This window comes from Phoxinus phoxinus (assembly GCF_949152265.1).
Source record: "Phoxinus phoxinus genome assembly, chromosome: 2".
NCBI lineage: Eukaryota > Metazoa > Chordata > Actinopteri > Cypriniformes > Leuciscidae > Phoxinus > Phoxinus phoxinus.
Window position 1 is genome coordinate 41448416 of NC_136877.1, and position 27277 is coordinate 41475692.

Below are 27277 nucleotides of genomic sequence, written 5' to 3' on the forward strand. Positions count from 1 at the left end.
ATCTTATTTTGTGGTCAACTTCACAGAAGTCCCTGTTCATCGTAGAACTAACTGTACCATGGGAGGCTGCAGTGGGAGAAGCGTATGAATGGAAAAAGCTGAAGTACACTGAGGCAAAACAACAAGGCTGGTGTACACAGGTACTTCCGGTGGAGGTTGGTTGCAGAGGATTTGTGGCCACATCCATAGCCAGGCTCCTGAAGGGGGTGGGAGTTCGGGGACAGGCCTTCAGGAAAGCCATCAGATTACTGTCGGAGGCAGCAGAGTGAAGCAGCAGGTGGATCTGGATAAAGAGGAAGGACCCCAACTGGGCTGCAAAGAACAATAAAGAGGGGTAAAAGCAGATGGGGGCTCACCTGGGATGCCAGGAGTTGCCGTTGAGTCCTCTGGAGGTGTCGTGGGCCTATCAATGAAACACCGGTGAAGGAGGGTATTAGTGGTGTACGGTGTGGTATTAGTCCCGCCCCTCCTCCACGCCAGCCGCGTGAAAAAACACTTTGGTGAACACACGGCCTTACCCCTCTCCCCACTTAAAACAAGGAAGTGCTGATTACTAGGGATATTAGCATCAAGTCCTATGAGCTGAACTGCTTATCGAGTCAAGTATGTTTGGTTCAAGTAACATTCTCGGTTTTAGGAGTTGTGAGTTAATTGTTCATTCAAGAACCACTCGTCTTGCACTGATTCATCACGAGTGACTGAAATGTTACCCTGAGAATCACGGATTTTAAGATTCGCAGTGTATTCACCAATGGTTGGTGATGGTTCACCAAAAATATTGGAATCAATATAATATTTATTGTGGTTCAGTACAGACATGTAGCACAATTGCATTTTCTCATCAGACAGGACACATTGGCATTTTTTTTTTCTGTGCCCATGTATGAAAGATACATTCATTACTTCATTTTTATGACTTCAGCTGAGGCACTTGACATCATGCAGTGCAGACTATAGCTCTCTGCAAATGCGTACAAAGACAACAAAATCAAACCACATCAGGGAATCAGATTGAGATCGAAAGAGACCGATACTCTTGTAAAAACAATGTTAAGATGAATGAAACAGTTTGTGGTGTTTTTCATCTTAAGTATTTCGTCCCAAGGTTTATCAATGGATTGCAAGTATGCAGTTCCATTGTACAAACTCCACTTGTAGGGGTGATTACAAAGTACTCAAGGGGGCGATAGAGTTAACTGCAAATCTGAATGTCTAAATAAACATGTTTACTAACTTTGCTCCACTATAAGTAAGAGAAGATTGACAGTAGAAGAAAGTTCATGTCTGCTATTGCACCCCTTGTGGTAATGCTAAGAATGCAGCTTGGTTTTGCGTACAAAATGTAGCTTGCGTAGCTAGAAGTGTGTTCAGGTGTGTATATCATTATGTAATATAAAAATATAAATTTTGCTCCCATGTTTCTTATTATAAATTCAGGATGCATTGGTTGTGAGAACAGCTGCATCAGGTGTGGTTTAGTAGTGTCTGATTTTGGTTTGTTTGGTCTGGTTCTCCGGCCTTGTGCGCTTTCGGTTTTGGAGTGGTTTCATTGGGTGTCATTTCAGGATTCATGCCTTCTTGTTTAATAGAGTTAGTTGCAAAAAATTAAATTCAGTTTCCATAAAGATGTCTTCAGCTTGGGAAACTTTGTGATCGTTATAGCAGAAGATGACTAGCAGCTTAGATATCCCATAGTCATCTTGTACTGGTTGAAACATGGTGTTGGTGCAGACTCGGATCTGTTAATCATCCAAGTGCTGCTCCTCCCAGGTGGACGTGGGAATGGCGCTGTATGGGTCCATGATGACTTTGGCACAGCGGATGATCATTGCCACCAGCAGTAGACAGAGGAAGGCGATGCATGCCAGGGTCAGACCCTGGTCCACATCCACAAAAGCAGGGTCTGGTGTTGGCTCCTCCATCGCTTCGGTCTGTCCTCATCAGTCCAGGCCTCTGCTACCATCCTGATCACTTATCTGAGGGTGGGAAGATTGAGAGACAAGTAAATCTCTGCCTGCCAGAAAGTCCAATAAAATGAACTGGTTTAACCAATCTGTGGCCATATGTGGCCTGTTGTCGAATTACCACAGATAACATTGTAAAATCTGAAATTGATTTGTAAAGGGGCCATTTGCTCAGGATGTGTCCGTTTTTACATTCAGTCTGAGCTATCTTTAAATTATTTGACATTTGAAAGATTTTCAGTGTCTCTATGGAGTGAGAGAGGAGTCATTTGTGCATATGATTGTAGAACTGTAGAATTTAGAGACCAACAACCAATTTTAGCGCTGATGTGTACATGGTTTTGAACTATAAACTTGTGACTAACAGTTCTAACCCTTGCCATATTGAGTTGGGCACAATTATCAGCCGATGCTGATAACTTTAAAATGGCAAAATATAACTCCATTAGATATAAGGGGATAAGTTTGCCTTTTTGGCACATAACAGTAATTTCCAAAAAAATGTCCAACAGTCTTGTCAATGGATAGAGCAGGATAAAGCTTATTTGTGTATATTTTATTAATTGTTATTAAATTGTATTGTTTATATACGGTATATTAAATTGCATTATAAAAATTTTGCCTGGTTAGAAATGAAAAGTTTGGGGTCCGATTTTTTTCCATTAATATTTATATTCAGCACAATGCATTACATTTAAACACATTTACAGTGTAATTAAGAGGCACAACTGTTGATAATTGATAATAATCAACATCGATAATAATAAGAAATGTTTCTTGAGCAGCAAATCAGCATATTAGAATGATTTCTGAAGGATCATGTGACACTGAAGAGCAATGATGCTGAAAATTCAATACATTACTTTCTAAAATATTTATTAAAGTAGAGAACAGTAATTTTAAATTAGTCATATTGCTGTTTACTGTATGTTTGATGTGTGTGTAATAAAGTCCACTGAAGACAGGCTTGACGAACCCAAATGCAGTATTTAACAAACGTGTACAAAATAAACTGACATGACATGACAGTGGTTACACGAACAAAGCTAGACAAAGACAATGGGAACAAGAGGGCTAATTATCCACATGGACTAATTCATTAAACAAGGAACACCTAAACACAATGAACCAATAAACCAGTGAGGAAACAACTGAAGAACCACATGACTAAACCAACTAATGAGAACAACACATGAACCAAGGGAAGCACATGGCAAACAGGAACCGACTAAACTTCAAAATGGAAGACATGCAAGCAAGAATGAACAAAACCTAAAGTGGAGCCGAGGAGACCCTGGGCCGTGGTGCAGAGGCGGGCCTAGATAGTGGAGTCGTGGCAGGCCTGGGTCGTGGAGCAGTGGCCAGCTTGTCTATGGACCTTGGTACACATAGGCTATGACGTGAAGGGGCTCAGGCTTGGCGGCCATGTTGGCTGAGGACCCTTGCGTGGTGCCCATGGCGAGGCTCTGGCGTGGCATCCATGATTGTGATTGCAGGGCACCTCATCCACAGTTCCCACAGAAAATGATGAGCCACTGAACAGCAAAGCATAGTGGAAGAATTCGGCTAAAGAAAAATGGATTTTCCCTCCAGGCATCCGGGAACAAATGGGTTCACTCAAACCCTTCACAAATATCTGAACGCCACATCATTAAAGTCCACCATATAACAGAGTCCACAAAATTCCTCGACATAAGCCTCTAGGGGACGATCCCCCATGTAAGCGGTCTAGCTTTCTGTGATAAAGTCCACTGAAAGCGAGCTTGACGAACCCTAAATGCAGCATTTATTTAACATAAGTGTACAAAATAAACACTTGACTAAGCATAACTTGACATGACATGACATAGCATAACACTCACCAGTGGTTACACGACCAAAGCTAGATTATGGATAGTGTATGTATGTATATATGGAGAGAGTTTAGAGTGCATTATATATATATATACATACATATGTATTATTTGATCAAACATACAGTAAATGGTAATTAAATATTATTACAATTTAAAAGAACTGTTCTCTATTTTAATAAGTATTTTATAAAGTACTTTTTTAGTTGAATTTTCAGCAGTTTGACTTTTAATTTTGACTGCATTATGCACACATCTAAAGACTATTCTCTTTGCATTGCACCACCTTTCGTGTTACTTTCTCTTTTTGGCGTTCTTTTTCTTCCTTTCATCATGTTCTATTCTCTGTCAAACAAATAACTGTAAATGTTTATTTGTCATCTGCTGTTTTACCATAATGTGTTTTATAATTTGTAATCATGCCGTGTGCTGCATTTTTTGAGTTTAACATGAATCATTGATGAGATCATTAAACCGGTATTATGAATGTGATGTTCAGCCATAATAGTGCCATATTAGTAATTCAAAAGAAGTGCATGCATAGTGATGAAAATGTTTTGCATGATAAGAGTGCACACAAAACACGCATTAGTCACGTTTAGTTCAGTGCAGATGGCTGATGTAACAGATGATTACTCACTAAACAACATTAATTCAGATACATCATTGAGCGAAGATGCCAAGTACAATTTTATAACGATTTTATTTATGTCTAGATATGAAGACAGGTGTATAATCGATTCCTTTTCTATTAGAAGCGGGTTGCTTGCATGTCAATATCTGCCGCATCAGTCAATTTCATTGTCTGCACACAAAAAGGAAATAAGTACGGTTGCTAATGCATTTCTTAGAAGCATCGATTGACTTTTTACCATGCTTTGATTATGACTGGCTGTGAAGTGGATCTGGTAATGGTTACTGACTCTAGTATATGTTGCATGAACTTCATCTGTTTAAGGACGCTTTTCTCATCAACAAGTGGTAGTTAAATATATTTACACAAACATATTTAAAACATTAAATATACAACAAATGCATTAAGATGGGTGTAGCTTTTTAAGGGAGCATGGTAAATGTTGATTTTCATTTGAGAATGTCTTGCTTTCTCATGATCTCAAGATAATAAGGGCTTCCATACTAAATTTCATTCAGATATAAGTTAGGAAAGTTCTATATGCGGAGACAACTCAAACTTCTAACTCAAAAATACAACGTTATTTTATTGTACTTTTACAATAAACTAACTTTTATTTACAATAAAACTAGTTATTGTTTATTTACAATAACTAGTAACTTTTACTATATGTATTTTATAGGCAACACTGACCCTAAAATTACAGATTTTTTTCTTTTCTTTTTCTTCTTCTTCAAGGTTTGTTATGATTCATCTCAGAGCTGGTTGTGTTGGTTATTCTCTTTATTGAAGATGTTTTCATATCTGTGGAAATAAAAGAATGGGGAGATGTTTCTGAAACCAGGAGTGCTGAAAAAGTCACAGTTGCGCTCCATTAGTCCTGCTGGGTAAGTATGTTCTTTTGTAGACAACAATACTGAACATGTACAGACATTGTCTGAGATCATTTTAAGTGACGTTATGTGAAGTTAATGGGGGAACACTGAAAGGATTTAAACATCACTTTAAACCCAAAACTCTCTCTCTCTCTCTCTCTCTCTCTCTCTCTCTCTCTCTCTCTCTCTCTCTCTCTCTCTCTCTCTCTCTCTCTCTCTCTCTCTCTCTCTCTCTCTCTCTCTCTCTCTCTCTCTCTCTCTCTCTCTCTCTCTCTCTCTCTCCTTTTTTAATGCAAGAACAACATTTATTTTTAAATATCAGTCTTGTTAAAATGTTAATTTAAAAAAATGTCCCAAAGAGCCTTAGATTTCTTCATATTGTAACTGTATAGAAAATCTCATTTATCACAGTGAATCCCAAATTCAATACGTGATGCTTCGCCGAATCTTCACGAGGAGGCATGAGGATGGATATAATCATTATGATGATAAAGCGCTATTTCAAATTTCAATTTCAGTACATTTAACCCTTAAATTAATGAATGTTTCAGAAATCATTATTACATATTCAGGTCTTTAGCGACCCAGATATCCAACACGGACGGATCTCTTCCTGTCGCTATACTATAAAACTCTCTTGATATTAGAGTAACAATTACAGGAGAATAAAATAAAGCATATTTTGTAACCTTTTAGAGGTGGGAAGGGTTCAGTTTGAGCAGATATTTTATACCATGATCACTGTCCTCGTCAGAACTCATTTCCCAGTGCATTCAGCATGGCTCATATTCACAATCTCAAACATATTCTCAAGACTATCATTTTCAACATCTTCAAAATCAATATTTTGATCGCTGACAGCTTCTTCACCAGATCCACCATCAAGTGACAGTGACATTAATATCTCATTGTGTTCAGTACTTGTAGCCTAAATCGCTGAGCCATTTCAAGTTTTGTTGATGATACTTCCTATTCTTTTGTTTTCTGCCTGCGGCAACTATGAGTGAAATATCTCGTCATCATTGTGTATCAGACATTGCCACCTTGTGGAATAAAAATTAATTGCATTTATTCAGTCACCAAAGATTCAATTATTGTTGTGCACACCTCGGGTCTTTAGCAACCCTATAACATTTTTACAAAAAATAAATGGGAAAACAGGCATTCTTTTATAATTTTACTATTTATTTTCTTGTTATATTATAATTAATTGACTGCGAAATACTAAGAATGTCTAACTTTAAAAAATATGTCCCGGGTCACTAAAGACCCGAGGTATGCGTTTAAAGGGTTAACCATAGAATACTAAATAAATATGCTGGTATAAGTAATTTTATATCAAATGATCATGTTGATATAGTTCATTCTACTTTAAATAAACATTGTAGTGTGTAGTTTTAGATGGTTCAGTTTTTTTTACTTGGAGCTTGATGGACACAAATTAGAAGATTTAATAAATAATTTTGATTTATTTATAGGGTTGCATTTTATTTTACAGTACGCAGACTTACTTGTACTTACCTAAGAAAGTACTGGTTTTAATAAGTAATACATTTGTTATAAATATGGCTATAATAAGTACAAGTACATGGGGAACAGGACTGTAAAATAAAGTGTTACCATTTATAATTTAAATTGTTAAACGGATACTTTCAACTCTACATTCTGATTGGATGAGCCATATTCAAAGCTCATATTTACACATGTATTCACAAATCAGTTGAATCCTATATTAATGTGAGTACTAATGTTACTCTGCAAATGTTTGTTTGTAAGCTCTTCCTTATCTTGGCAAATCTCACTCTGTATTTTTGTTACTCAATGTTTTGGCATCACTTTTGCGAGTAAATAATGTAAAGCAGTACTGAACAACCTGATATCCTTTCAGTCAATATCCTGTCTCATTTATATGACCCTTAGCGCTATTGAAAAGAAATCTACTTTAATTCTGAAACAAATTTCCAATCTGAGAGGCCTTGTCTGGAAGAACCGTACCACATTCCACCTCTGTCAGCATGTTTGTGGATTATCCCTGCATTCATCAAGCCCACGAGCCCTTTCAGGTCTTCGGTGAGGTCTGGTCTTTAAGCGGACATGCTGTTTGGGAACAGTAATTAGTGTTCACTCAAGGACGCAGGCAACAGTAACCATGGCAACGGCATTAGCAATTTAATGGAGAATTACAGCTGTCCCCTCCGACCAGGACATGGAGAAGGAAACCTTTCATCTCCGAATTAACCCCGGTGTGGACACGGGCTGCGGCTTTGAAAAAGAATCCCTAAATCATTTAGAAACCTCTTTGTTTGGGGAATAAAGCTCAAACACAGATAGTATGAAACTAAAAGTGTCTGCTCAGAGATTCTCTCCGATAACCAGCTAATGATGACTTCTCCATTTATCTATTCGGTCCATTTCTGGAATGGTCACATTTGAAATGAGATGAAAACCTGATAAATTGGTTTACTTTTTCGGTGTTTCCTATTGAGAATCAAAAGCAATTATTGACAAGCTGCTTTAAAAAAAAAAATCACTTTCAATATGGTGCATCAAGCAACTCTGAGAATATATCAAACAGACTAAGGCAAATTTTAGTCTGATTAATTAAAAGCAAAAAGGAGACAACACAGAAAAAACACAGAGCAATTCATAGAGTCTACTGTCTAAAACCCAGAAATTAGCATTGTTGCACTTCATACAAATGCCACAAAATATCTTCACATTTTATTCTACGGCATAAAATACATCATTAATACCCTATCCGTGAGTTTTTACATGGTTGATAACAAGTGACTAAATGGGACTACAGAGGTTGTCAGGGACATTAAAGGAATAGTTCACCCAAAATTTCTGTCATCATTTACTCATCCTCAAGTTGTTCCAAACCTGTATGAGTTTCTTTCTTCTGCTGAACACAAAAGAAGATATTTTTTAAGAATATGGGTAACCAATCAGTTCTTGGGCCCCATTGACTTCTATAGAAAAAAATATAATATGGAAGTCAATGAGGCCCATCAACTGTTTGGTAACTGACATTCTTCATAATATCTTCTTTTGTGTTAAGCAGAAGAAATTCATACAAGTTTGGAACAACTTGAGGGTGAGGTTCATTTTCGATCGCTGACACGAGATAAGTGCTTTAAAAATTCTCACAAGTTGTTAACTCCATCTCTGTCAAGATGCAAGGTCATTGATTAATAAATCTTTCATTTTAAATGATTATTGTTCATCAAAAATTTTGGTTGTGATTGAAATGTGGCTTGATGATTTGAACCTAAGTCGTTTATTGAAACTTTCTCCCTTTAATTATTTAGTTTTTTAACTCTAGAACTTCTGGGCGAGGTGGAGGTTGCAACAGTGTACAAAAATAATTTTGTCAATGTTGTCAGATGCCATCTGGGACTTTTACCAGCTTTGAAATGCAATTATTTAGGGTTGACTCTGCCTCTTCGTCACTATATGTACTTATTTATAGGCCTCCAAGGTACAATAAGGAATATATTAATGACTTTTCAGAGTTTTTGTCTTTCACAGTTCCTGTCACCTGTGATCATTTTCTTATTCTTGGTGATTTTAATATGCGTGTTGTCCTTCTAACCCATTGGTTAGTGAATTTTTGCAGTTTGTTATAATATCCTTCCTCGGCTGTTGTTGTAGGTACTACTATTCAATCTCTTTTTAATAGTGATCAATGAAAATGTTCCTGCCTGTTTTAAACATGCAGTATGCAGCCACTTTATACTATAAGAAACCAAATTTAGATCGTACAGTCTTAAGTAACTACCGACCTATATCGGAATTACCTTTTTTATCGAACATTTTAGAAAAGGTTGTTTTATCACAACTTGTTCCATACTTAGATGCTGTTATAGATATGTTCCAATCAGGTTTTAGGTCCCTTCATAGTACAGAATCTGCCCTCCTTAAGATTTTTAATGATATTTTATTAGCAGTTAATTTTGGAAAGGCAGTTATCCTTATTCTACTCGATCTCACAGCTGCCTTTGATACCATTGATTATTGATTATTGAAGATATTGGCATTAAAGGGATAGTTCACTTTAAAATGAAAATTCTGTCATCATATACTCACCCTCAAGTTGTTTCAAACCTGTGTGAATTTCTTTCTTCTGCTGAACACAAAGAAAGATATTTTGAAAAATGTCAGTAACAAAACAGTTACCAGGTCCCATTGACTTCCATAGTATTTTTTTTTTCCTAATATCCCTTTAAGGGTACAACCTGGTTTACATTGTAGTGTGCAACAGGGTTCCATACTTGGGCCTATTTTATTTTCTTTGTACACGTGCTCTTTATAGGCTCAATTTTTCGTAAATATTATGTATCATTTATATGCAGACAACATTCAGTGATAATAGATCCGAAAGGCTCTCAATCTTTTGATGCAGATGTACAGTGCTTATGTGGGATTCAAGCCCAGTTAGCAATTTTCTTCATCTTAATAACAATAAGACTGACTGTGTTGTCTTTGGACCCTCTTCTGCCTCTATAAAAATAATAAGTAGGTTGGACTCTATGTCGATAAGTGTTTCAGATCATGTCAAGATTTTTTTTAGATAAACAGGTCTCTAGTGTTGTTAAGGCTGTTTTTTATCAACTCAGAACTATTTCTAAGCTGAAACCAATTCTCTCATTTAAGGACATGGAGACTGTTATTCTTGCATTCGTATCATCGCGCATTGATTACTGTAATTCTTTATATATAGGTATCTCACAGGGTCAATTATCTCGTCTACAATTAGTGCAAAATGCTGAAGCCAGACTTTTGACTCGTAAAAAGAAGAGAGAGAGAGAATTACCCCAGTTTTGGTTTCTTTACACTGGCTGCTTGTAAAATTCATAATTGAGTTTATGGTTCTGTTGATGGTTTTGCCCCAAAATGTATTGTTGACCTTTTGATACCTATCTAAACACAAGAAATGTGAGATCTTTTAGTCAGAGGATTCTTGATGTTCCTAAAACTAGATTCAAATCAAAGGGTGATAGGGCGTTCTCTGTGGCAGCTCCACGCTCATGGAAACCTCTTCCAATGCACATTAAATCTTCCCCATCTGTGGAGGCTTAGTAAAAGTATAAAAGTTGTGTCTTTCATATGGCTTTTAGAACTGATTGAGTGAACAGGATTTCCTTTTTGTTGTGTGACTTTATGTAATTGCTTTTGTTGTATTATCTATGCTGGTAAGCACTTTGGTCAATGGCAGTAGTTTTTAATATGCTATAGAAATAAAAATTTGTATTTTATTGTTTTGTATTTAAATGTTTGGGTGAAATATCCCTTTAAACATCATCACGGCAAACAGGTAAACTCATCTACTCACTAATCCACTTCACAGCTTCAATGTGTTTAGAATCACACACTCAAATTATTCTAATTCAAAATGTCCAAATTGTAGATTTCAAATAAAGATTGAAAAGTTGTCAAAGCTTAATGCTGGCGATGTTAAAGTCATGCAACCATGCAGATCATTTATAGCCCAACTTTAGCTTTTTACTTCTGGTGATTGTATTTATAGGCTTCAGATTTCATAAAAGTAATCCAAAACGCAATGGAAAAATCCTATTGGTTTTGGTTAAGAGAACCAGGTTGAAGCTATTTTCCGGGTTAAACTACAAAAATATATCACTTCAGCTCTCTATTAAAGTGTGCTTCACAAATGGAAGGCTGCATATCTCGGCTGCCATGTCATCAAGCGCCGCCGAAGGCCGTCTCAATTCGAAGGATCCTTGGAAGGCAGCCTTTGCTCTGCGTCCTTCATTCAGTTCATTTAGAAGGATGGATCAAGTGAATCCTTCACGTCTTTCAATCACCTACAATCCTTTGCACACATTCCAATTAGCGGAAAATAACTGAGCTTGTCTGAGTTCATTACGAAATGTAAGACAAAAAGGCTTAATTCCTGCATCAGGTTGTAGTTACAAAATAAACCAGCGGGTGCAAACTTGACCCACTGGTTTTGGCTCATTTTGACCCACTCATTTTCTGCAAGGACATTATCCGTTAGTTTACAGACATTTCATTTAACCCTAAAAAACAAAACAATGCAATGCTTAAAGCTGCAGTCCGTCGTTTTTCCTCTTTGTCGCCATCTCTGTTAGAAATCTGCAATTGCAGTTATTCGCGGAATTATTAACTGTGCGTGGGTAGTAAATCGGCATGAAACAGCGCGGATGAACACAATGTATTGAGGCTGTCGCGTCGCTGTGGATACTGTAACGTTACTGTCATCAGCAATCTCAGAGTATACTTTTTGAAAGTGTCAACATTAGAATTTTCATCGGAAAATGTCATCTGAACAAGTAAGTAACATACACGTTTGTTCTGACCAAATTCGGGGGGTGGGGGGAAGCATTGCAGTAGGCTATATCATGCTGATTAAATCTAACGATTGCTTATATCACGTCAAAACGTGAAAAATATATTTTTTCTGTAGCCAATCTGAAGTCCGAAGTCTTTGGGTTTTACAACTGGTGAATCTCCAGTTGTTCCTGGTGATTGTCGCTTTAAACTTTCGGGATCCGCCATACCAAGTGCTAAGCTAAACCTCCACCATCATCCACACACGCTAGCCGGGGACTCCTTCTCTATGTGTACAGAAGTGACGTAATGACGCAAAGACATGCTCGAAATTCCCGCGGAAATCCACCAGTACCACTGGAATTAAAATCATTATTACAAGCTTACCGTTTTGAATCGAGGTAAGGCAAGCAGATCGTTTTGAACACTGGCTGGTTACGTTTTTTTTCAAAAATGTCTTTTTTGATATTTTTAAACCCAAAAAAGTGCCGGACTGCAGCTTTAATTGAAAATGCAAGTAAAACAAGATCAAGGAAAATTCTTTCATATTAATAGTTACTTACACTCTGTATGTTTTTACACTCATTCCAAAGTCGTGTTTCAATAAGAAATAAAGAAAGACAATTGGCTTGATGCACAGCTGCACTACTTCCTGAACTTCAGGCAGCTCCTTCGTTTCCTGTCTGTCATTATTGGACAAACTGATTAATCCAGGTGTGCGTGACCAATAACAATAATCAGACACATCTGGATTAATCAGTTTGTCCAATAATGGCAGACAGGAAACAAAGGAGCTGCCTGAAGTTCAGGAAGTAGTGAAGCTGTGCATAAAGCCAATTGCATTCAGCAAACTATTTAATGGTGGTTTTGATAAAAAAAAGCATGCAGCATTTAAAAAGCGCCAGCTTCTCATTTCAGTAGCACAAATGATTCTGATGAGTTATAATCAGAACTTGATTATCCCAATCAAACACTGCATATATTTTAGCATAATTCTGAAACAACAATGCAAAAAGTTTTAATTGTCAGTAACTCACAACATTCAGGTGTGAGAGTTATTAGTTAATACAAACGCTAATGCATCGCAATCCTTCAGAGAAATCTACCATGGCAGTCTAGTTTTTGGCCAAAATACCATACTCCAGTTCTAATTAATAAAGTAAAACTGTGGTAACTGTGGTCTGAAACTTTAAAGGGATATTTACCCAAAAAAATGTATTCTTTCATTTCATCGCTCCAAACTCATAAGACTTTCGTTCATCTTCAGAACACAAACGAAGATCTTTGTGATGAAATCTGAGAGCTTTCTGTCCCTCCATCGATAGTTACGCAACTACCAATTTGACACTTCAAAAAGTTCCTAAAGAGTTCGTAAAACGAATCCATATGAATTGGTCGGATTAAACAGATTAAATGTAAACTTTTATTTACATATAAAAATGTATCAACTCACATATCAGTTGTGGTAAACGGAAGCTCAAACATGTTCTGATGTTCGCTTGACGTCCAAGAACCAATGAGGTTCATTCTCGTGTTACGCAGCACGTTTGAGCTTCTGCAAGAACCAATGAGGTTCATTCTTTGCGTATTACGCAGCACGTTTGAGCTTCAGTAAGAACCAATGAGGTTCATTCTTTGCGTATTACGCAGCACGTTTGAGCTTCAGTAAGAACCAATGAGGTTCATTCTTGTGTTACGCAGCACGTTTGAGCTTCAGTAAGAACCAATGAGGTTAATTCTTGTGTTACGCAGCACGTTTGAGCTTCAGTAAGAACCAATGAGGTTAATTCTTGTGTTACGCAGCACGTTTGAGCTTCAGTAAGAACCAATGAGGTTAATTCTCGTGTTACGCAGCACGTTTGAGCTTCAGTAAGAACCAATGAGGTTCATTCTTGTGTTACGCAGCACATTTGAGCTTCAGTAAGAACCAATGAGGTTCATTCTTTGCGTATTACGCAGCACGTTTGAGCTTCAGTAAGAACCAATGAGGTTCATTCCCGTGTTACGCAGCACGTTTGAGCTTCAGTAAGAACCAATGAGGTTCATTCTTTGCGTATTACGCAGCACGTTTGAGCTTCAGTAAGAACCAATGAGGTTCATTCCCGTGTTACGCAGCACGTTTGCGCTTCAGTAGGAACCAATGAGGTTCATTCTTTGCATATTACGCAGCACGTTTGAGCTGGTGAACTATCCCTTTAAGGCGAGTATGCGAATGAACGCACTAGGCCTACTAGTTATGAATATGTCATACCGCAATTCATAATGCAATAGCATAAACTGTGTTCATCTTCAGTCAGTTTTCTCTTTCAGGCCAATTACTGTCATAGTAGAGCAACAGTCTGAAGAGAATCTTACTAAGCATAGGTAAAAAGTTAAACCGTCAACATATTACAGCTGCCTGAATAAAAAAACATTTTGTCACAGATATTATCACCACAACAATGCAAGAGAGCATGTGAGAATATTCAATGCACACTTGCAATGTATTGGCCAAGCATCCAGGTACTTGCATCCAGAATGTTTCTGGCCTTAGTTGAGTCTTGTACCCACATATTTCTGTGTTTAAAGGGTCTAAAAGCTGTCACTGGAGATAAATTCTTTTCCAGACTGTTATCATTTAAGCTGTGATAGTGTGCGACATTTGCAGTATTTTGATAATTGCATGCTGTGATTAACGACTCAGCCATTGAGGGTGTTAAGCTGTCGAAGCTGGGATGGGAGATAACGGGAGTGTGTGTGTGAGAGAGTGAGAGAGTGTGTGAGAGTGAGAGAGAGAGAGACCACAGTGCCACTCAGGCCTGACATGAAGAACAACTCAATTTACGAGTGACTAGAGGGGAAATACATTCTTGGACCTCTTTAGACACTCTTGTGTATAAGCCTTTGTGTGTTGGGTTGTGTTGCATGGAAAAAATGGAAGCTAGCAGCTAATAATATCATTCACCATGGCAAGGGATGGGAATCGGAGGGAATTTTACCATTATTCTGACTCGGATTAAACTTTTCCATTTTTTCCATTTAAAAAACTATTCCTTAGGCTTTTTTTAAGGAAAACGTCCAATATTTATTTCTAAGTGTCCTAAACAAAACTTCTGTAAAAAGAATAATAATAAACATAAATATTCATAATTTTTATTAATTAATTCCATTATTCATTTTAATGTATTGTCTTTTTTTCACCAGTTTTCCAGTAATATCTTTAAATCCTTAAAAAAATACATACATTGTTTGAGCTGCAACACTGCATGCATAAAAGATTAAAAGCATACTACAAATAACAATATGAAAAAGCAACTCATGTCACAAACTTTAAATAAATATAAACAATTTAAGGGTGATTCATTAATCTTTCTGACTGATTCAAGAAAAATCATTAGTTCATAAGAGTCTTTTGTTCACGGATCAGACTACACAGGTAATGTTTTATGGTTCCTGTTGTGTGCGACCAGTGAAAACAATGCAATGTAATGTTGTGAAGAATTACTGAAGTCTTTTTAATGTATTGTGTCTAACAGTTTTTTAAATTCAGACTGCATGCTCAAACATCATTTCTTTTGTTGTTTGGTTGTGGATTCAAATTATGCTGCTGGAAACACAGAGTATATTTTAAACATTGTGCTGTGTTGAAAACCCTGTAACACCTTTTGTGTTTCCCGTCAAAAATGACCAGCCGTTTAAAAATAGCTTTTAAATCGTTTGTCATGCTATATTATCACAAAATATTGGATTCAATATTTTTGTCAACTTGTTTTCTTTCAATTAGGTGACTTTGTGCCTTTTTGTACGAGATACAAGCGTTTCAAAACAAACTTCCTGGTTAAACATTAAAGCACATTAGTGTGATCATAATTTTTTAAAATTTGATTCAATATTTCCAAAATGACCAACAAATAATGCTTTTTTTGGTCATACATTTAGGTGCATAAGCTCAGATAAAGGAGGCCTATACGATCAATCAGATTAAAAAATAAATACAAAAGTTGACAAAAAGATTGAATCCAATATTTGGTGATAATATATAGAGTAATGAGATAATTGTGTATGCCTCTAATAAGGAACACAACAAGTGTAACAAGGTGGGAAACTCACAAAAAATTACTGAAAATATTTATACCTTAGGTGTGAGTAAAGTCCGTAGGTTTTAGTGCAATGCGCTAATGTTAACTAGCATTTTCGGGGAAAAGAAAATCCTCTCCGGGTCAAAATGACCCGAACACAAATACAGTGTTCCATGCGCTTTGGCAGCAGAATACAGACGTTCAAAACTGTTAATCAAACTGAAAGTCATGGAAATCATTCTGTTCCATTACTTTTTAACAAATGCAACTGGTTTCCAATTCCCAGCTGTAATCATGGCCATCTGTCAGAGATGAAGACCAGAGAGAGCGCATCTGTTTGGGACAATCCTGCAGCATCAATACACACTCACACTTTCAGTAGCGTAACCTAACCTTTTCTTGCGTACCGGCACTTCTCACATGTTGATATAGTTATATGCTGTGGACGATATCAGGCCTTAAGGCATAAGTTAGAAAGAGCTTTAAAATATGGACCTTCTTGAATTATCGACTAAACAATTGGTTTTCCCTATGTGTGTTCTGCTAATAATGACAGATATTAGGAAAAACCTGCTTTCAGATATTCCATGAGATGACAGGAAATTAACATGTTCAGTGATTGTTAACTATAGGCTACTTTATTGCAGTTATGTTGTCAACCAATTTGCATGTTTGGACCATTTTGCAAAAGACCATTTTGCAAAAAAAATAATAAAATAAAAATAAATAGACCTCACGAGGGAGCATGTGCCCTGGGACCCTGTTAAACGGTTCACACTTCAACACCCCAATGTTCAAACCAAAACTACTGAGGGAGACAACCAATCAAAGCCCCGCCCCCTTTGGTGAGTACCGGCTTTATTTTCCCCACTTCAAGCACTGATTACAGTTCTGTTTGTTAGTGTGTTTGCATTCAACTCCAGGGAACAATTCTATTGCTATACCGCACACTTTTCCCTTCACCCTCCCCTTTTCCTCTTTATTATGTTCAATCTTCTCTCTCGCTCTATTCCCACTTGTTTCTCCCTCACATTCTCTCCTCTTTCCACAGGATCTATCTGTCTTTCAAAAAGTACTGCATCATCAGGTTGTTCCAAACTCATTTATTTTTAATGTAGCACAATAGGAGAATTTTATTAGCACTTTTATGTTACAATTCTGGGTCCAATAGTTATGTTACGAGTCAAATTGATCCTGATTGAATTTAATACAATTCAACAAAGAATCACATTATGAAAACCATCAAGAGCAAAAATCGGGTAAAACAGTGAACCTTGCACATTAAGAAATCTCACACATTACAAAAAATGCAAACATGGGAACATGATTTTTAAAACTGTATTTACTGTAACAACAGTTACAACATTTATTTTTCACAAAATTAATCATATGAACAATATGTAAATACCTTTTTATTTAAAAATATGATTAATGTGTGCTGTCCTAAAGCTTAAACAGTAGAGCTTGGCGCTAGCAATGCCAGGATCAAGGGTTCGATTCCCAGCAGATTTTGGGTGTCTTTTAAAATTGTAATATAAATTTTGCATGCACATTCCACAAAAGAAATAGTCTCACAATTTTCCGACAACTCAAAAACGTGTTGCGGGTCAAATTGACCCGGAAAATAACACAAGGGTTAGAACCATGTTCCTGACTCATCCTTCCTCCAACCGCATCGATAGCCATGCACACATGCTCATGATGCATTGACACAGTCAACATAAGATGTACTGTAAGACACAATCGAACACTGGTCTTATAACACTTCACAGCTTCCGATCATTTGATTTCACATGCTTCTCTGGATCAAATAAATGGAGGCAACTGAGTTGATGTGATGTGTTTTAGCAGAGTGAGTGGGGAATCCAGCCAAAAGGCCTTAAATCAATTCCTCCACAATCCCAATGGCAATAAGCCCACATGAGTTCACTTTTTCTCACTTTCCTGCTTCTCATCAGGATAAGCGAGCCTACGGTACTGTTCTTCTGACACAGAAAAGCCTACAATTCAAACAAACGGCTTCATATTAGTGTCAGGTGTAGATGTTTAATATAACATCATTCCTGAGTGAATTCCCAGGCGGACTATGGGATTTGTATACTGATTTGTAAACTTTTAAGTCACTGATTCAAGTCATTTAAGGTCTAAGGAAATATTTGGCTAAATGTTGCTACCTGTTTATTGCCTGTTTTTAAGTTGCATTTAGTATAATCTTGTTTGTTCACATTTAAATGTTCTTAATTGAGATCATGTTTATTCATCTCTCCCCTGTGAAGGATCCCTTTACCACTCTACAGATAAAGCGTTGTCGGGATAATTTCGGTTTCGTATATCTACCCCGAAGTGATAAAATTCCGTTTTAAAATTTTAAGGCCAGACAATTAGTTTAAAGCTTGGTTTGTAGGGAATTACAAACCTGCGCACATATATTCAAATGGGCATAACTATAGAATTAATTCTTAATGCGCACGTCAGCGTCATCAGTGTTTCTCATAGGTTCGCGTTTAAAGTCTGTGTAGAGAGAACAGTGTCGTCTTAGCGGTCTCGAATAACTAATGATCCTTGCGACGGAAGTGAATCAATCAAAACTAACTTTAGCTGGAAAATATCTTTATTCAAGAACCGGTATAAAGACAAAACAATCTCTGTTACCTTAAATTATTTGTTTATCTCTGTAAAGCTGCTTTGAAACAATCTACATGGTTAAAAGCGCTATATAAATGAAGATGACTTGACTTGACTTCATAAAAAAAAAACCTTACTAGAAAATACTGTTCAAAGTTTTGGGTCGGTAAGATTTTTCAAATGTTTTGAAAAGAAGTCAAGACTCACCAAGGCTGCACTTATTAAATAAAAAATACAGTAAAATAGTAATATTGTGAATTATTATTGCATTTTAAAATAACTTTTTCATACAAAATAAAATTTTCAATTTGAATATATTTAAAAATGTAATTTATTCCTGTGATGCAAAGTTGAATTTTCAGCATCATTACTCCAGTCTTCAGTGTCACATGATCCTTCAGAAATCATTCTAATACGCTGATTTGCTGCTCAAGAAACATTTCTTATTATCAATGTTGAAAACAGGTGTGCTGCTTAATATTTTTGTGGAAACCATGATGCATTTTTCCCCCAGGATTTTTTAATGAACAAAGTTCAATTTATTGTATTTAAAGTTCAAAGTATTTCCAATAGAAATATTTTGCAACATTATAAATCTCCTTACTGTAACTTTTAATCAATTAAAAGCATTCTTTTTTAATAAAAGTATGTTAAAAAACGTACTGATCCCAAACTTTTGAAAGGTACTGTATGTTTAAAAAGATACTCAAATGTAGATATCCACTTTTTTTTAGTAGCTTGTTATGTACGGTACCTAACTTTATTTTTCAAAGGGAACGTCACCATTGTAATGCCTGAGGGCTGCTTTAAAGTAATGAGCTGTTACAACGTTTGGCTGCTACAATCAATCCACAAGAGAATCATCCAGCTCCTCTGGGCCAGCAGGGATTTTTAATATTGACCGCGGGACAACATGAATTTTCCTAACCCTCAAAAAAGAGATGGAGTCTTTACCCTCTAAAATTATTGGCTTTTATGCAAGTACACAAACACAGACACAATCTCCCATTTTACCTTATTTTGCATAATGTGTTTATGTTTGTCTCTGCGCAAGTTTAGGCTATAGTTAACATTTCCAGTAAAGCACACACACTTCATTTTAATTGTAGTTTAAGATTGAGTCATTTTTATGTGCTTTTGTCATTTTTATCAGTAAAAAAAAAAAAAACTCTTTATCGGGACTCTCCAGACATAATCATCTATCACATACAAATTTTCAGCATTTTAACATTTTCAAAAATATCACTTAGTATGATTTATTAACTGTTTTCCCCATGGGGACCAAAATATGTCCCCACAAGGACAAAGATTTCGGATATTGCCATCTCTGTGGGGATATTTTGTCCCCATAATGTACACAGCTACACACACACACACACACACACACACACACGCACGCACGCACGCACACACACACACACACACACACACACACACACACACACACACACACACACACTTATAGGCGTGTTTCCAGGAGAGCATTGATCAATGTCACATCTGTTTCCACCTAGTGCTTATTCCAGATAAATCACATGCCAATATTGATGCGTTTAATCATTTCTAAATAGCAGATGGAGTCTTATACAGATCCTCACATTGGCAGTCCAATGGTTTCATTCATTATTAAAGCTGCAGTGGGTTTTACTGCATCCACCAAACAGAAAATACCATTTTTAGCTGCAATAATAGGGTTTTCAAAAAAAAAAAACATGACCTGCCAATGTCAAAACAAAAGAAAAATTGGTTATGCTATTCAACTTGATGAAAGCACACATTTTATGGTTCCAAGAGTGTGCATGCATGTAAATGCAAAAATACAATAAGTGCAATGACAAGCTAAAGAAAAGCTATACAAAAAAGGGATAATGCAATTAACATTAGACACTAATATTTCAATATATTACTGATGTTTTCTAGTGACATATTCTGTTTTAGAGGCTCTTAAAAGCATGAAATGGACTTTTAATTTAATTTGTAACTGAAATTGCGATGAATGAGAATGCTAACATTTCTTTCCAGATATTATAGACTTTCAGGTCATTTAAACAAACACTCTCTGTCTATCCTAGTGGGAAAATAACTATAAATGTATTTAAAATACATTATTTCATACTAAGTAACATTAACATATTTTACATAATACTTGAGGCTTACTGATAAAAAATATTTTAATTAAAATTTGGATACTTCTTTATTGCTCAATACACATTTCTTGATATTAAGCCTAAAGTGAAGTTTTGATATCACTAGTAAAGATAGCATAATATCTCTGTATGATATCAGTCTTTAAAATTCAAGATATTTAAAGTGTACCTAAAGTATAACTGTCATGAATTGCATGGAAGCAAAGGCGGTAGTCGGATCTAAATGCAGGAGACTTTAATTAACATAAACTCAGAACACAAAGATACTCGTGGAGCGTACATACATTCAATAACTGACAAGGAACAAAAGAGTACACAGGGTTTAAATACACAGAGGGGATCAGGGAATGAGACACAGCTGGGGCAAATGAGAACAACGAGCGGGACCATACAAACTAATAGGACAACACACCTGAAACAAGGGACCTAATAATTAACATGACTAGGGATAGTTAACAACTATAACAATTAACAAGGCAGAGAAACAAGGTACAAACTGAATGAAAAAACCCAAAGACAGTGAAACCACAAACATGATATAATAAACAACACTGTTACAATAACAAAGGAAAATTATTTGTTACAATTTATCAGACTTTAAGTATACAATTTAGTATACTCAGAGTACAATTGCAGGGTATTTATATTAAGTACATAATGTAAATGTTTTTGTAGTATACTTAGCATAAAATAAATGTATTTCAAATACATTTTGAGAGATTTATTTTTCACTATAGGGCTCTTATTATTTAGTCTCTTATATATTATCTCTCTCTCCTTTTTCTTCAGATCTCTCTGAGAGGATAGTTCATATCTTGGTGCCCAGAAAATATTCCGTAAATTAATTTCCTGTATGACCTCCATTCACCCCAATAAACCTCAGGTCCAAACTGGAGAGTTTAAAGCGCAATTTCCATTTTATCATCATTGCTAAAGTCTGCTGACTATAAGCGTCTTTACTTCCACAGGTTTAAAAGACTGTAAGACTGGAAAAACTGGTTGGAGAGATAGACTGGTCTATGAGGAAAGACCAACGGTTTTATTTTGAGGAAGGAGAACATTAGAGCTGATTCAAAATTTCCAATGAGATTATTAGCAAAAACCATCAAAGTGTGAGTTCAAAAGAAGCAGGCAACACTTTGATCTGGGGAAATAGTGAAGGTAAAAATTATTAAGCTATGGTTTAATAAATCATATTCGTCACGATTCCAGGCACAAATCGATGAAGTGTGTTTGCCAGTATAATCTTTCATCTTTAATAGTCTGGCACCAACACACATTCTCTATGAGGAACATTCTTGTTGTCAATATAGGCTCTCTGTTAGAAAATGGTGCTTTGTTGTGGTTATTTCATGCAATAACAGAGTACATGTTTCATATTAGCAACTATTAGTGGAATTTCTCCTCAGTGTGCTTTTTCTTTGGCCATTAAGTCTCGTAAAGACTGTGACATTAGATTATTTCTTATCCTTCATTATGTTGCCACTCGTATTCCATTCAAAGTCAAGAACATTTTGATTTCCATAATTTGATGCATTTTCTGATACAGAATAATGAAGGACTGTATATTTTTTCTGATTGGATTGTGAAATGTGTCTTTTTTGACGGAGGGGAGGTGACGGCTGAGGAAAGCTGTTTCAGAGACAGAAAAACTGCACGATTTTTAAAGGGATAGTTCACCCAAAATGTTTAATACTGTCATTAATTACTCTTATGTTGTCCCAAACCCGTAAGATTTTTCTTTATCTTTGGAATAATGAAGATCAACTGAAGATATTTTTTATTAAATCTTTCTGTACTCTCCATATTAGCAGCTACGCAACTACCACTTTGACCGTTAAAAAAGTTCATAAAGAGATCGTAAAACTAATCCATATGAATTGAGTGGTTTAGTCCAAATTTTCTGAAGGGACACGATCACTTTTATATGATGAACAGATTGAATATAGGCTGTTACTCACATATTATCATTGATCAGCGAAAACATAAACAGAAGCTCAGAACCTGCTTGACGCGCGAGACCAAACCTCTTGCTGAAGCTGAAACGTGATGCGTAACACGAGAATGAACCTCATTGGTTCTTGCTGAAGCTGAAACGTGATGCATAACACGAGAATGATCCTCATTGGTTCTTGCTGAAGCTGAAACGTGATGCGCAACACGAGAATGAACCTCATTGGTTCTTGCTGAAGCTCAAACATGATGCGTAACACGATAATGAACCTCATTGGTTCTTGCTGAAGCTCAAACCTGTGTAACACGAGAATGAACCTCATTGGTTCTTGCTAAAGCTCAAACGTGTATAACACGAGATTGAACCTCATTGGTTCTTGCTAAAGCTCAAACGTGTGTAACACGAGAATGAACCTGATTGGTTCTTGCAGAAGCTCAAACGTGTGTAACACGAGAATGAACCTGATTGGTTCTTGCTGAAGCTCAAACGTGCTGCGTAATACGAAAATTAACCTCATTGGTTCTTGCAGAATCTCAAACGTGTGTAACACGAGAATGAACCTGTTTGGTTCTTGCTGAAGCTCAAACGTGTGTAACACGAGAATGAACCTGATTGGTTCTTGCTGAAGCTCAAACGTGTGTAACACGAGAATGAACCTGATTGGTTCTTGCAGAAGCTCAAACGTGTGTAACAAGAGAATGAACCTGATTGGTTCTTGCAGAAGCTCAAACGTGTGTAACAAGAGAATGAACCTCATTGGTTCTTGCTGAAGCTCAAACGCTGCGTAACATGAGAATGAACCTCATTGGTTCTTGTGGAAGCTCAAGAGAAGAGAAGAAGGAAGCTCTCAGATTTCATCAAAAAGATCTTCATCTGTGTTCCGAAGGTGCATTATTAATGCTATTACTATTTATTAAACTTATCAGGTTATTAAAATTAACTGAAACGAAAACTAAAACCATAAAAACATATTTTTGTGGTTTGAAATACAATAAATGTTAATTAAAATAAAGTAAAATGTAAAAAAATTAAGTTAACTAGTCAGCTAGTTGCTAAGGCAACATTTCTATTTTCATTTAGTTTAACTTTTGACATACAAAAATAACTAAATCTAAAACTTAAATAAAAATGAATAAAAACCATATAAACATAAACAAAAGACAAGAATACATAAACTAAAAGTAACTTAAATTAGAATGAAAATGGGAAATATACAAATAAAAACGAATTTAAGATATTCATAAAAATATAATAGTATCTCAATGATACTACACTAATAGTTTCATGATGATTTTAATAGCGTATCTAATTAACTATATAATCGAATTATCTGTGTAATACATTATCTGTATTATGTGTGTGTGTGTGTGTGTGTGTGTGTGTGTGTGTGTGTGTGTGTGTGTGTGTGTGTGTGTGTGTGTGTGTGTGTGTGTGTGTGTGTGTGTGTGTGCGCGCGCGTGCATGCGTGCGTGTGTGCGTGTGTGTGTGTACATGAAATGCAATTTTCATTTGATTGATAACTTCTAAAATCGATCTGCAGTATAACGTTCCTACTGTAATGTTTCTTTTTTGTGTGTGTTCTCAGAACATTTTCAGCATGCTCATGTCACTCATGTATTTCTGTGCTATATGTGATCATTAATACAGCACACCTTGAAAATGTTGACGGTCGGTTTTTAATGCCAGAATAATGTGTTTGAAGCAGAAGTCTATGAGAGACATAATTTTCAAGATATTTTAAAGATTCATTCTTTCAAATCAGTCATGCAATTTGTATTTCAAAACTAGTGTAGTGTTATAATTGTCCTCAAAATCGCAGCTATCAGCAACAGTTAGCATGTATTCTTATTAAATATGAACAAAAGATCAAATAAACAGTACATAAGTTTTAATTCAAAGGCATCAACCCTTTAGACAGGAGAAGAAACATCCTAAGAAAAAAAAAATCAAAAATCAAAAATCAAATAAAATTTCTCACAGAGTAATAAAGTCACAGTTCATTTCCTCAGACAGAAAGATTGTATGATAAATTGTGAAATTGAAACGGTTACAAATGCCTCTGGTCTGACTGAACAGGTTTTTTCATGGCGATTGCATGAAAGATTCACAGGCAAAAGCATCACAGATGCTTTCAATCCTCATTTAAAGATTGCAAAAACTTTCTGCATTACCTTGGCCATGAAAGACAACTCAGTTATTAAAACAAGATGAAGTCGACATCCTCAACATCATTATCCAGCTTTAAACAGGTAAAAGTGCTCAAACCACCTCTCATTCAACGAAACATGCAACAATTATTTGGTCCTCTTACAGGAATAAGACGAGAAACACTGTGACCAGACTCCTGGTTCTGGTTTCCCAAGGCGGATACGAGGGATCGGGAGCAGAAGAGAGACATGACAGAAGGAAAGAAAGGATATGGTCCTACCTGAACTCACATCCCGTGGAGCAGAAAGTGTGGATGAAGTGTTTCTTGATGCATGCTGCAGAGCGTCTGACACTGAGGCTGTGGATCCTGCTGCAGCTCAGAGCTCACTCGTACTGCATTGCTTCTTAAAACAGACTGAGAGAGAAAGAGAGAGAGAGAGTGTGTAAGAGCACGAGTATTTGGGAATGGAAGTGAGGGACTCCCACTCCACATACTGTACATACACTTACAGACAACATTTTCTGGTTGTGACCAACGTTTGAGCATATCTCACTGTCTTGACATCTGTCTGTCTATCCACCATTCTATCTATCTATCTATCTATCTATCTATCTATCTATCTATCTATCTATCTATCTATCTATCTATCTATCTATCTATCCATCCATCCATCCATCCATCCATCCACCCGTCTGTCTAGTATTTATTAATCTATCCATCCATCCATCCATCCATCTATCTGTCTGTATTTATCCATCTGTCTGTCTGTCTGTCTGTCTGTATGTCTGTCTGTCTGTCTTTCTTTCTTTCTTTCTTTCTTTCTTTCTTTCTTTCTTTCTTTCTTTCTTTCTTTCTTTCTTTCTTTCTTTCTTTCTTTCTTTCTTTCTTTCTTTCTGTCTGTCTGCCCATCCAAGGTATTGCAAAATATTAATATGATGCAAATATAGTTTGTAAAAGATGTCTGTCTAGCACTTGTTTACATACAAACACAATAAAAAGGAAGTGCAGTGGAATGCAAAAATGCCTTCTTTGTGAATTGCCCCTAACGAGTATCATGTTTTTCCTGATAAATTATCGAAACATAATTGAAACAAAAAATTAGGGCTGCACGATATTGAAGAAAAGTGCGATATGCGATAACTCATTAAATAATGCGATACTCGAAATGCGATACGATAATGCTTTATTTTACACACTTACGATAAGTGTGTAAAATAAACTTAAATTATCTTTAAAATATATTTAAAATGAGATAACCTGCAGTTATTTACTGTACAATAAGAAGTGTTATTTTAACAGAAGAGTAAACCACACGGTTTAGGGTTTCAGGTAGGCTTAGGTTTATTTAACAACATAAACTGAATAATCAAATGTAAAAATAAAACACTGCTTAGTTTTCACTGTAAATTAAATGCTGAATCTTTTTAAAGCTACAAAAGTTATTCAGCCAAGAGTAGTGAGTGATTTTCTCTTTGTCTTTTATTCATGACCCCAGTTATTGCAAGCTGATTTGCGATATTTCAATTAGGGCTGTAAACGATTTACATAATATAAATATTTGTTTACATAATATATGTGTGTATTGTGTATAATTATTATGTATATATAAATACACACACATGCATGTATATATTTAAGAAAATGTGTTATTTATTTATAAAATAGTTATATTTATATATAATATAAATCATATAAATATATGCAGTATATAAATGCAAACATTTCTCAAATATATACATGCATGTGTGTGTATTTATATATACAAAATAATTATACACAATACACACACACATATATTATGTAAACACAAACTTTTATTTTGGATTCGATTAATCGCGATTAATCGTTTACATTCCTAATTTCAATAATTTCAATATAGCCTATTGTGCAGCCAAAAGCAATGGTGCTTGATTTCATAGATTTTATGTCAAAATATTTTTTCCCTTATTTATACTTGGGACATATTGAAGTGACATTCTCTAGTAAAACATATTTCTCAATACTTAGGTCATTTTTTTCCACAAATCTCTTCACACAGCTAGCACAACATCAGTCTATGTGAGCTAAACAATGGATTATTTATCATTGCTATGGCACAAAAAAAATCCATTCAGTGACTACTTCTTTCAAATTACATGAATTATTTTCTTACTTAGACACAACACCACCAAAACGTTATGTACTAGGCCAATTTGCACATGTAGCCTACTCTTTTAAAACTGTTAAACTTAGGCTACTTAAGTCCAAAACCTACCATAATAGGCCTACAAAAATGAAAAATACATAATTTTGCAACATTTCTGCAATAGGCTACTATATTGAAATAAATTATGAATCTAAAAAATCAAACACTATCAAAGCAATATAGGCCTAAACAAGGACGCAGCCATCTTTAGAATATTGTCTTTGAACCTCGTTTTGCGGTCGCTCTGTGTATTTCAATGGGATCGCTGTCCAGGAGTAATTCGCTTTTAAAGTGGATATACTTAAATGTAAAGTTAACGACATATATCATGAGGATTGTAATGTTTGGAGCAGATGTCTTAACAAATGTCAGTAGACCGAGAAGATTTTAAAACGAGCCGTTCATCATTCATAAATAGCCTATGCAAGATCGCTGTGAAAACACAGACCGGAAGTCAAAAGACAACGCGCGCAGAGCTGAAAAGGGGCGGGGCTACATACGGTCAGGTCTAAATTTTATGA

At 35.9% G+C, this 27277-nt stretch overlaps 1 protein-coding gene across 2 annotated transcripts; it reads right to left on the reverse strand.

The window, feature by feature from the left end:
- Positions 1–786: 786 nt before the first annotated feature.
- Positions 787–27160, reverse strand: ctxnd1 (cortexin domain containing 1). Of its 2 annotated transcripts, XM_079604791.1 has the most exons (4): positions 26984–27160; positions 24851–24985; positions 5145–5255; positions 787–1976 (listed from the first exon to the last, which is right to left on the reverse strand). In XM_079604791.1, the coding sequence occupies exon 4, from the start codon at positions 1920–1922 to the stop codon at positions 1743–1745; it is 180 nt and encodes a 59-aa protein (XP_079460917.1). In that variant the 5' UTR covers positions 1923–1976; positions 5145–5255; positions 24851–24985; positions 26984–27160; the 3' UTR covers positions 787–1742. The 2 variants fall into 2 exon arrangements, with proteins under 2 accessions (XP_079460917.1, XP_079460916.1); XM_079604790.1 differs by lacking the exon at positions 5145–5255.
- Between the last annotated feature and the right edge of the window lie 117 nt (positions 27161–27277).

Excerpts from the sequence above, each read along its gene's own strand:
- ctxnd1 (XM_079604790.1), bottom strand. The coding sequence starts at position 1,922 with ATGGAGGAGCCAACACCAGACCCTGCTTTTGTGGATGTGGACCAGGGT.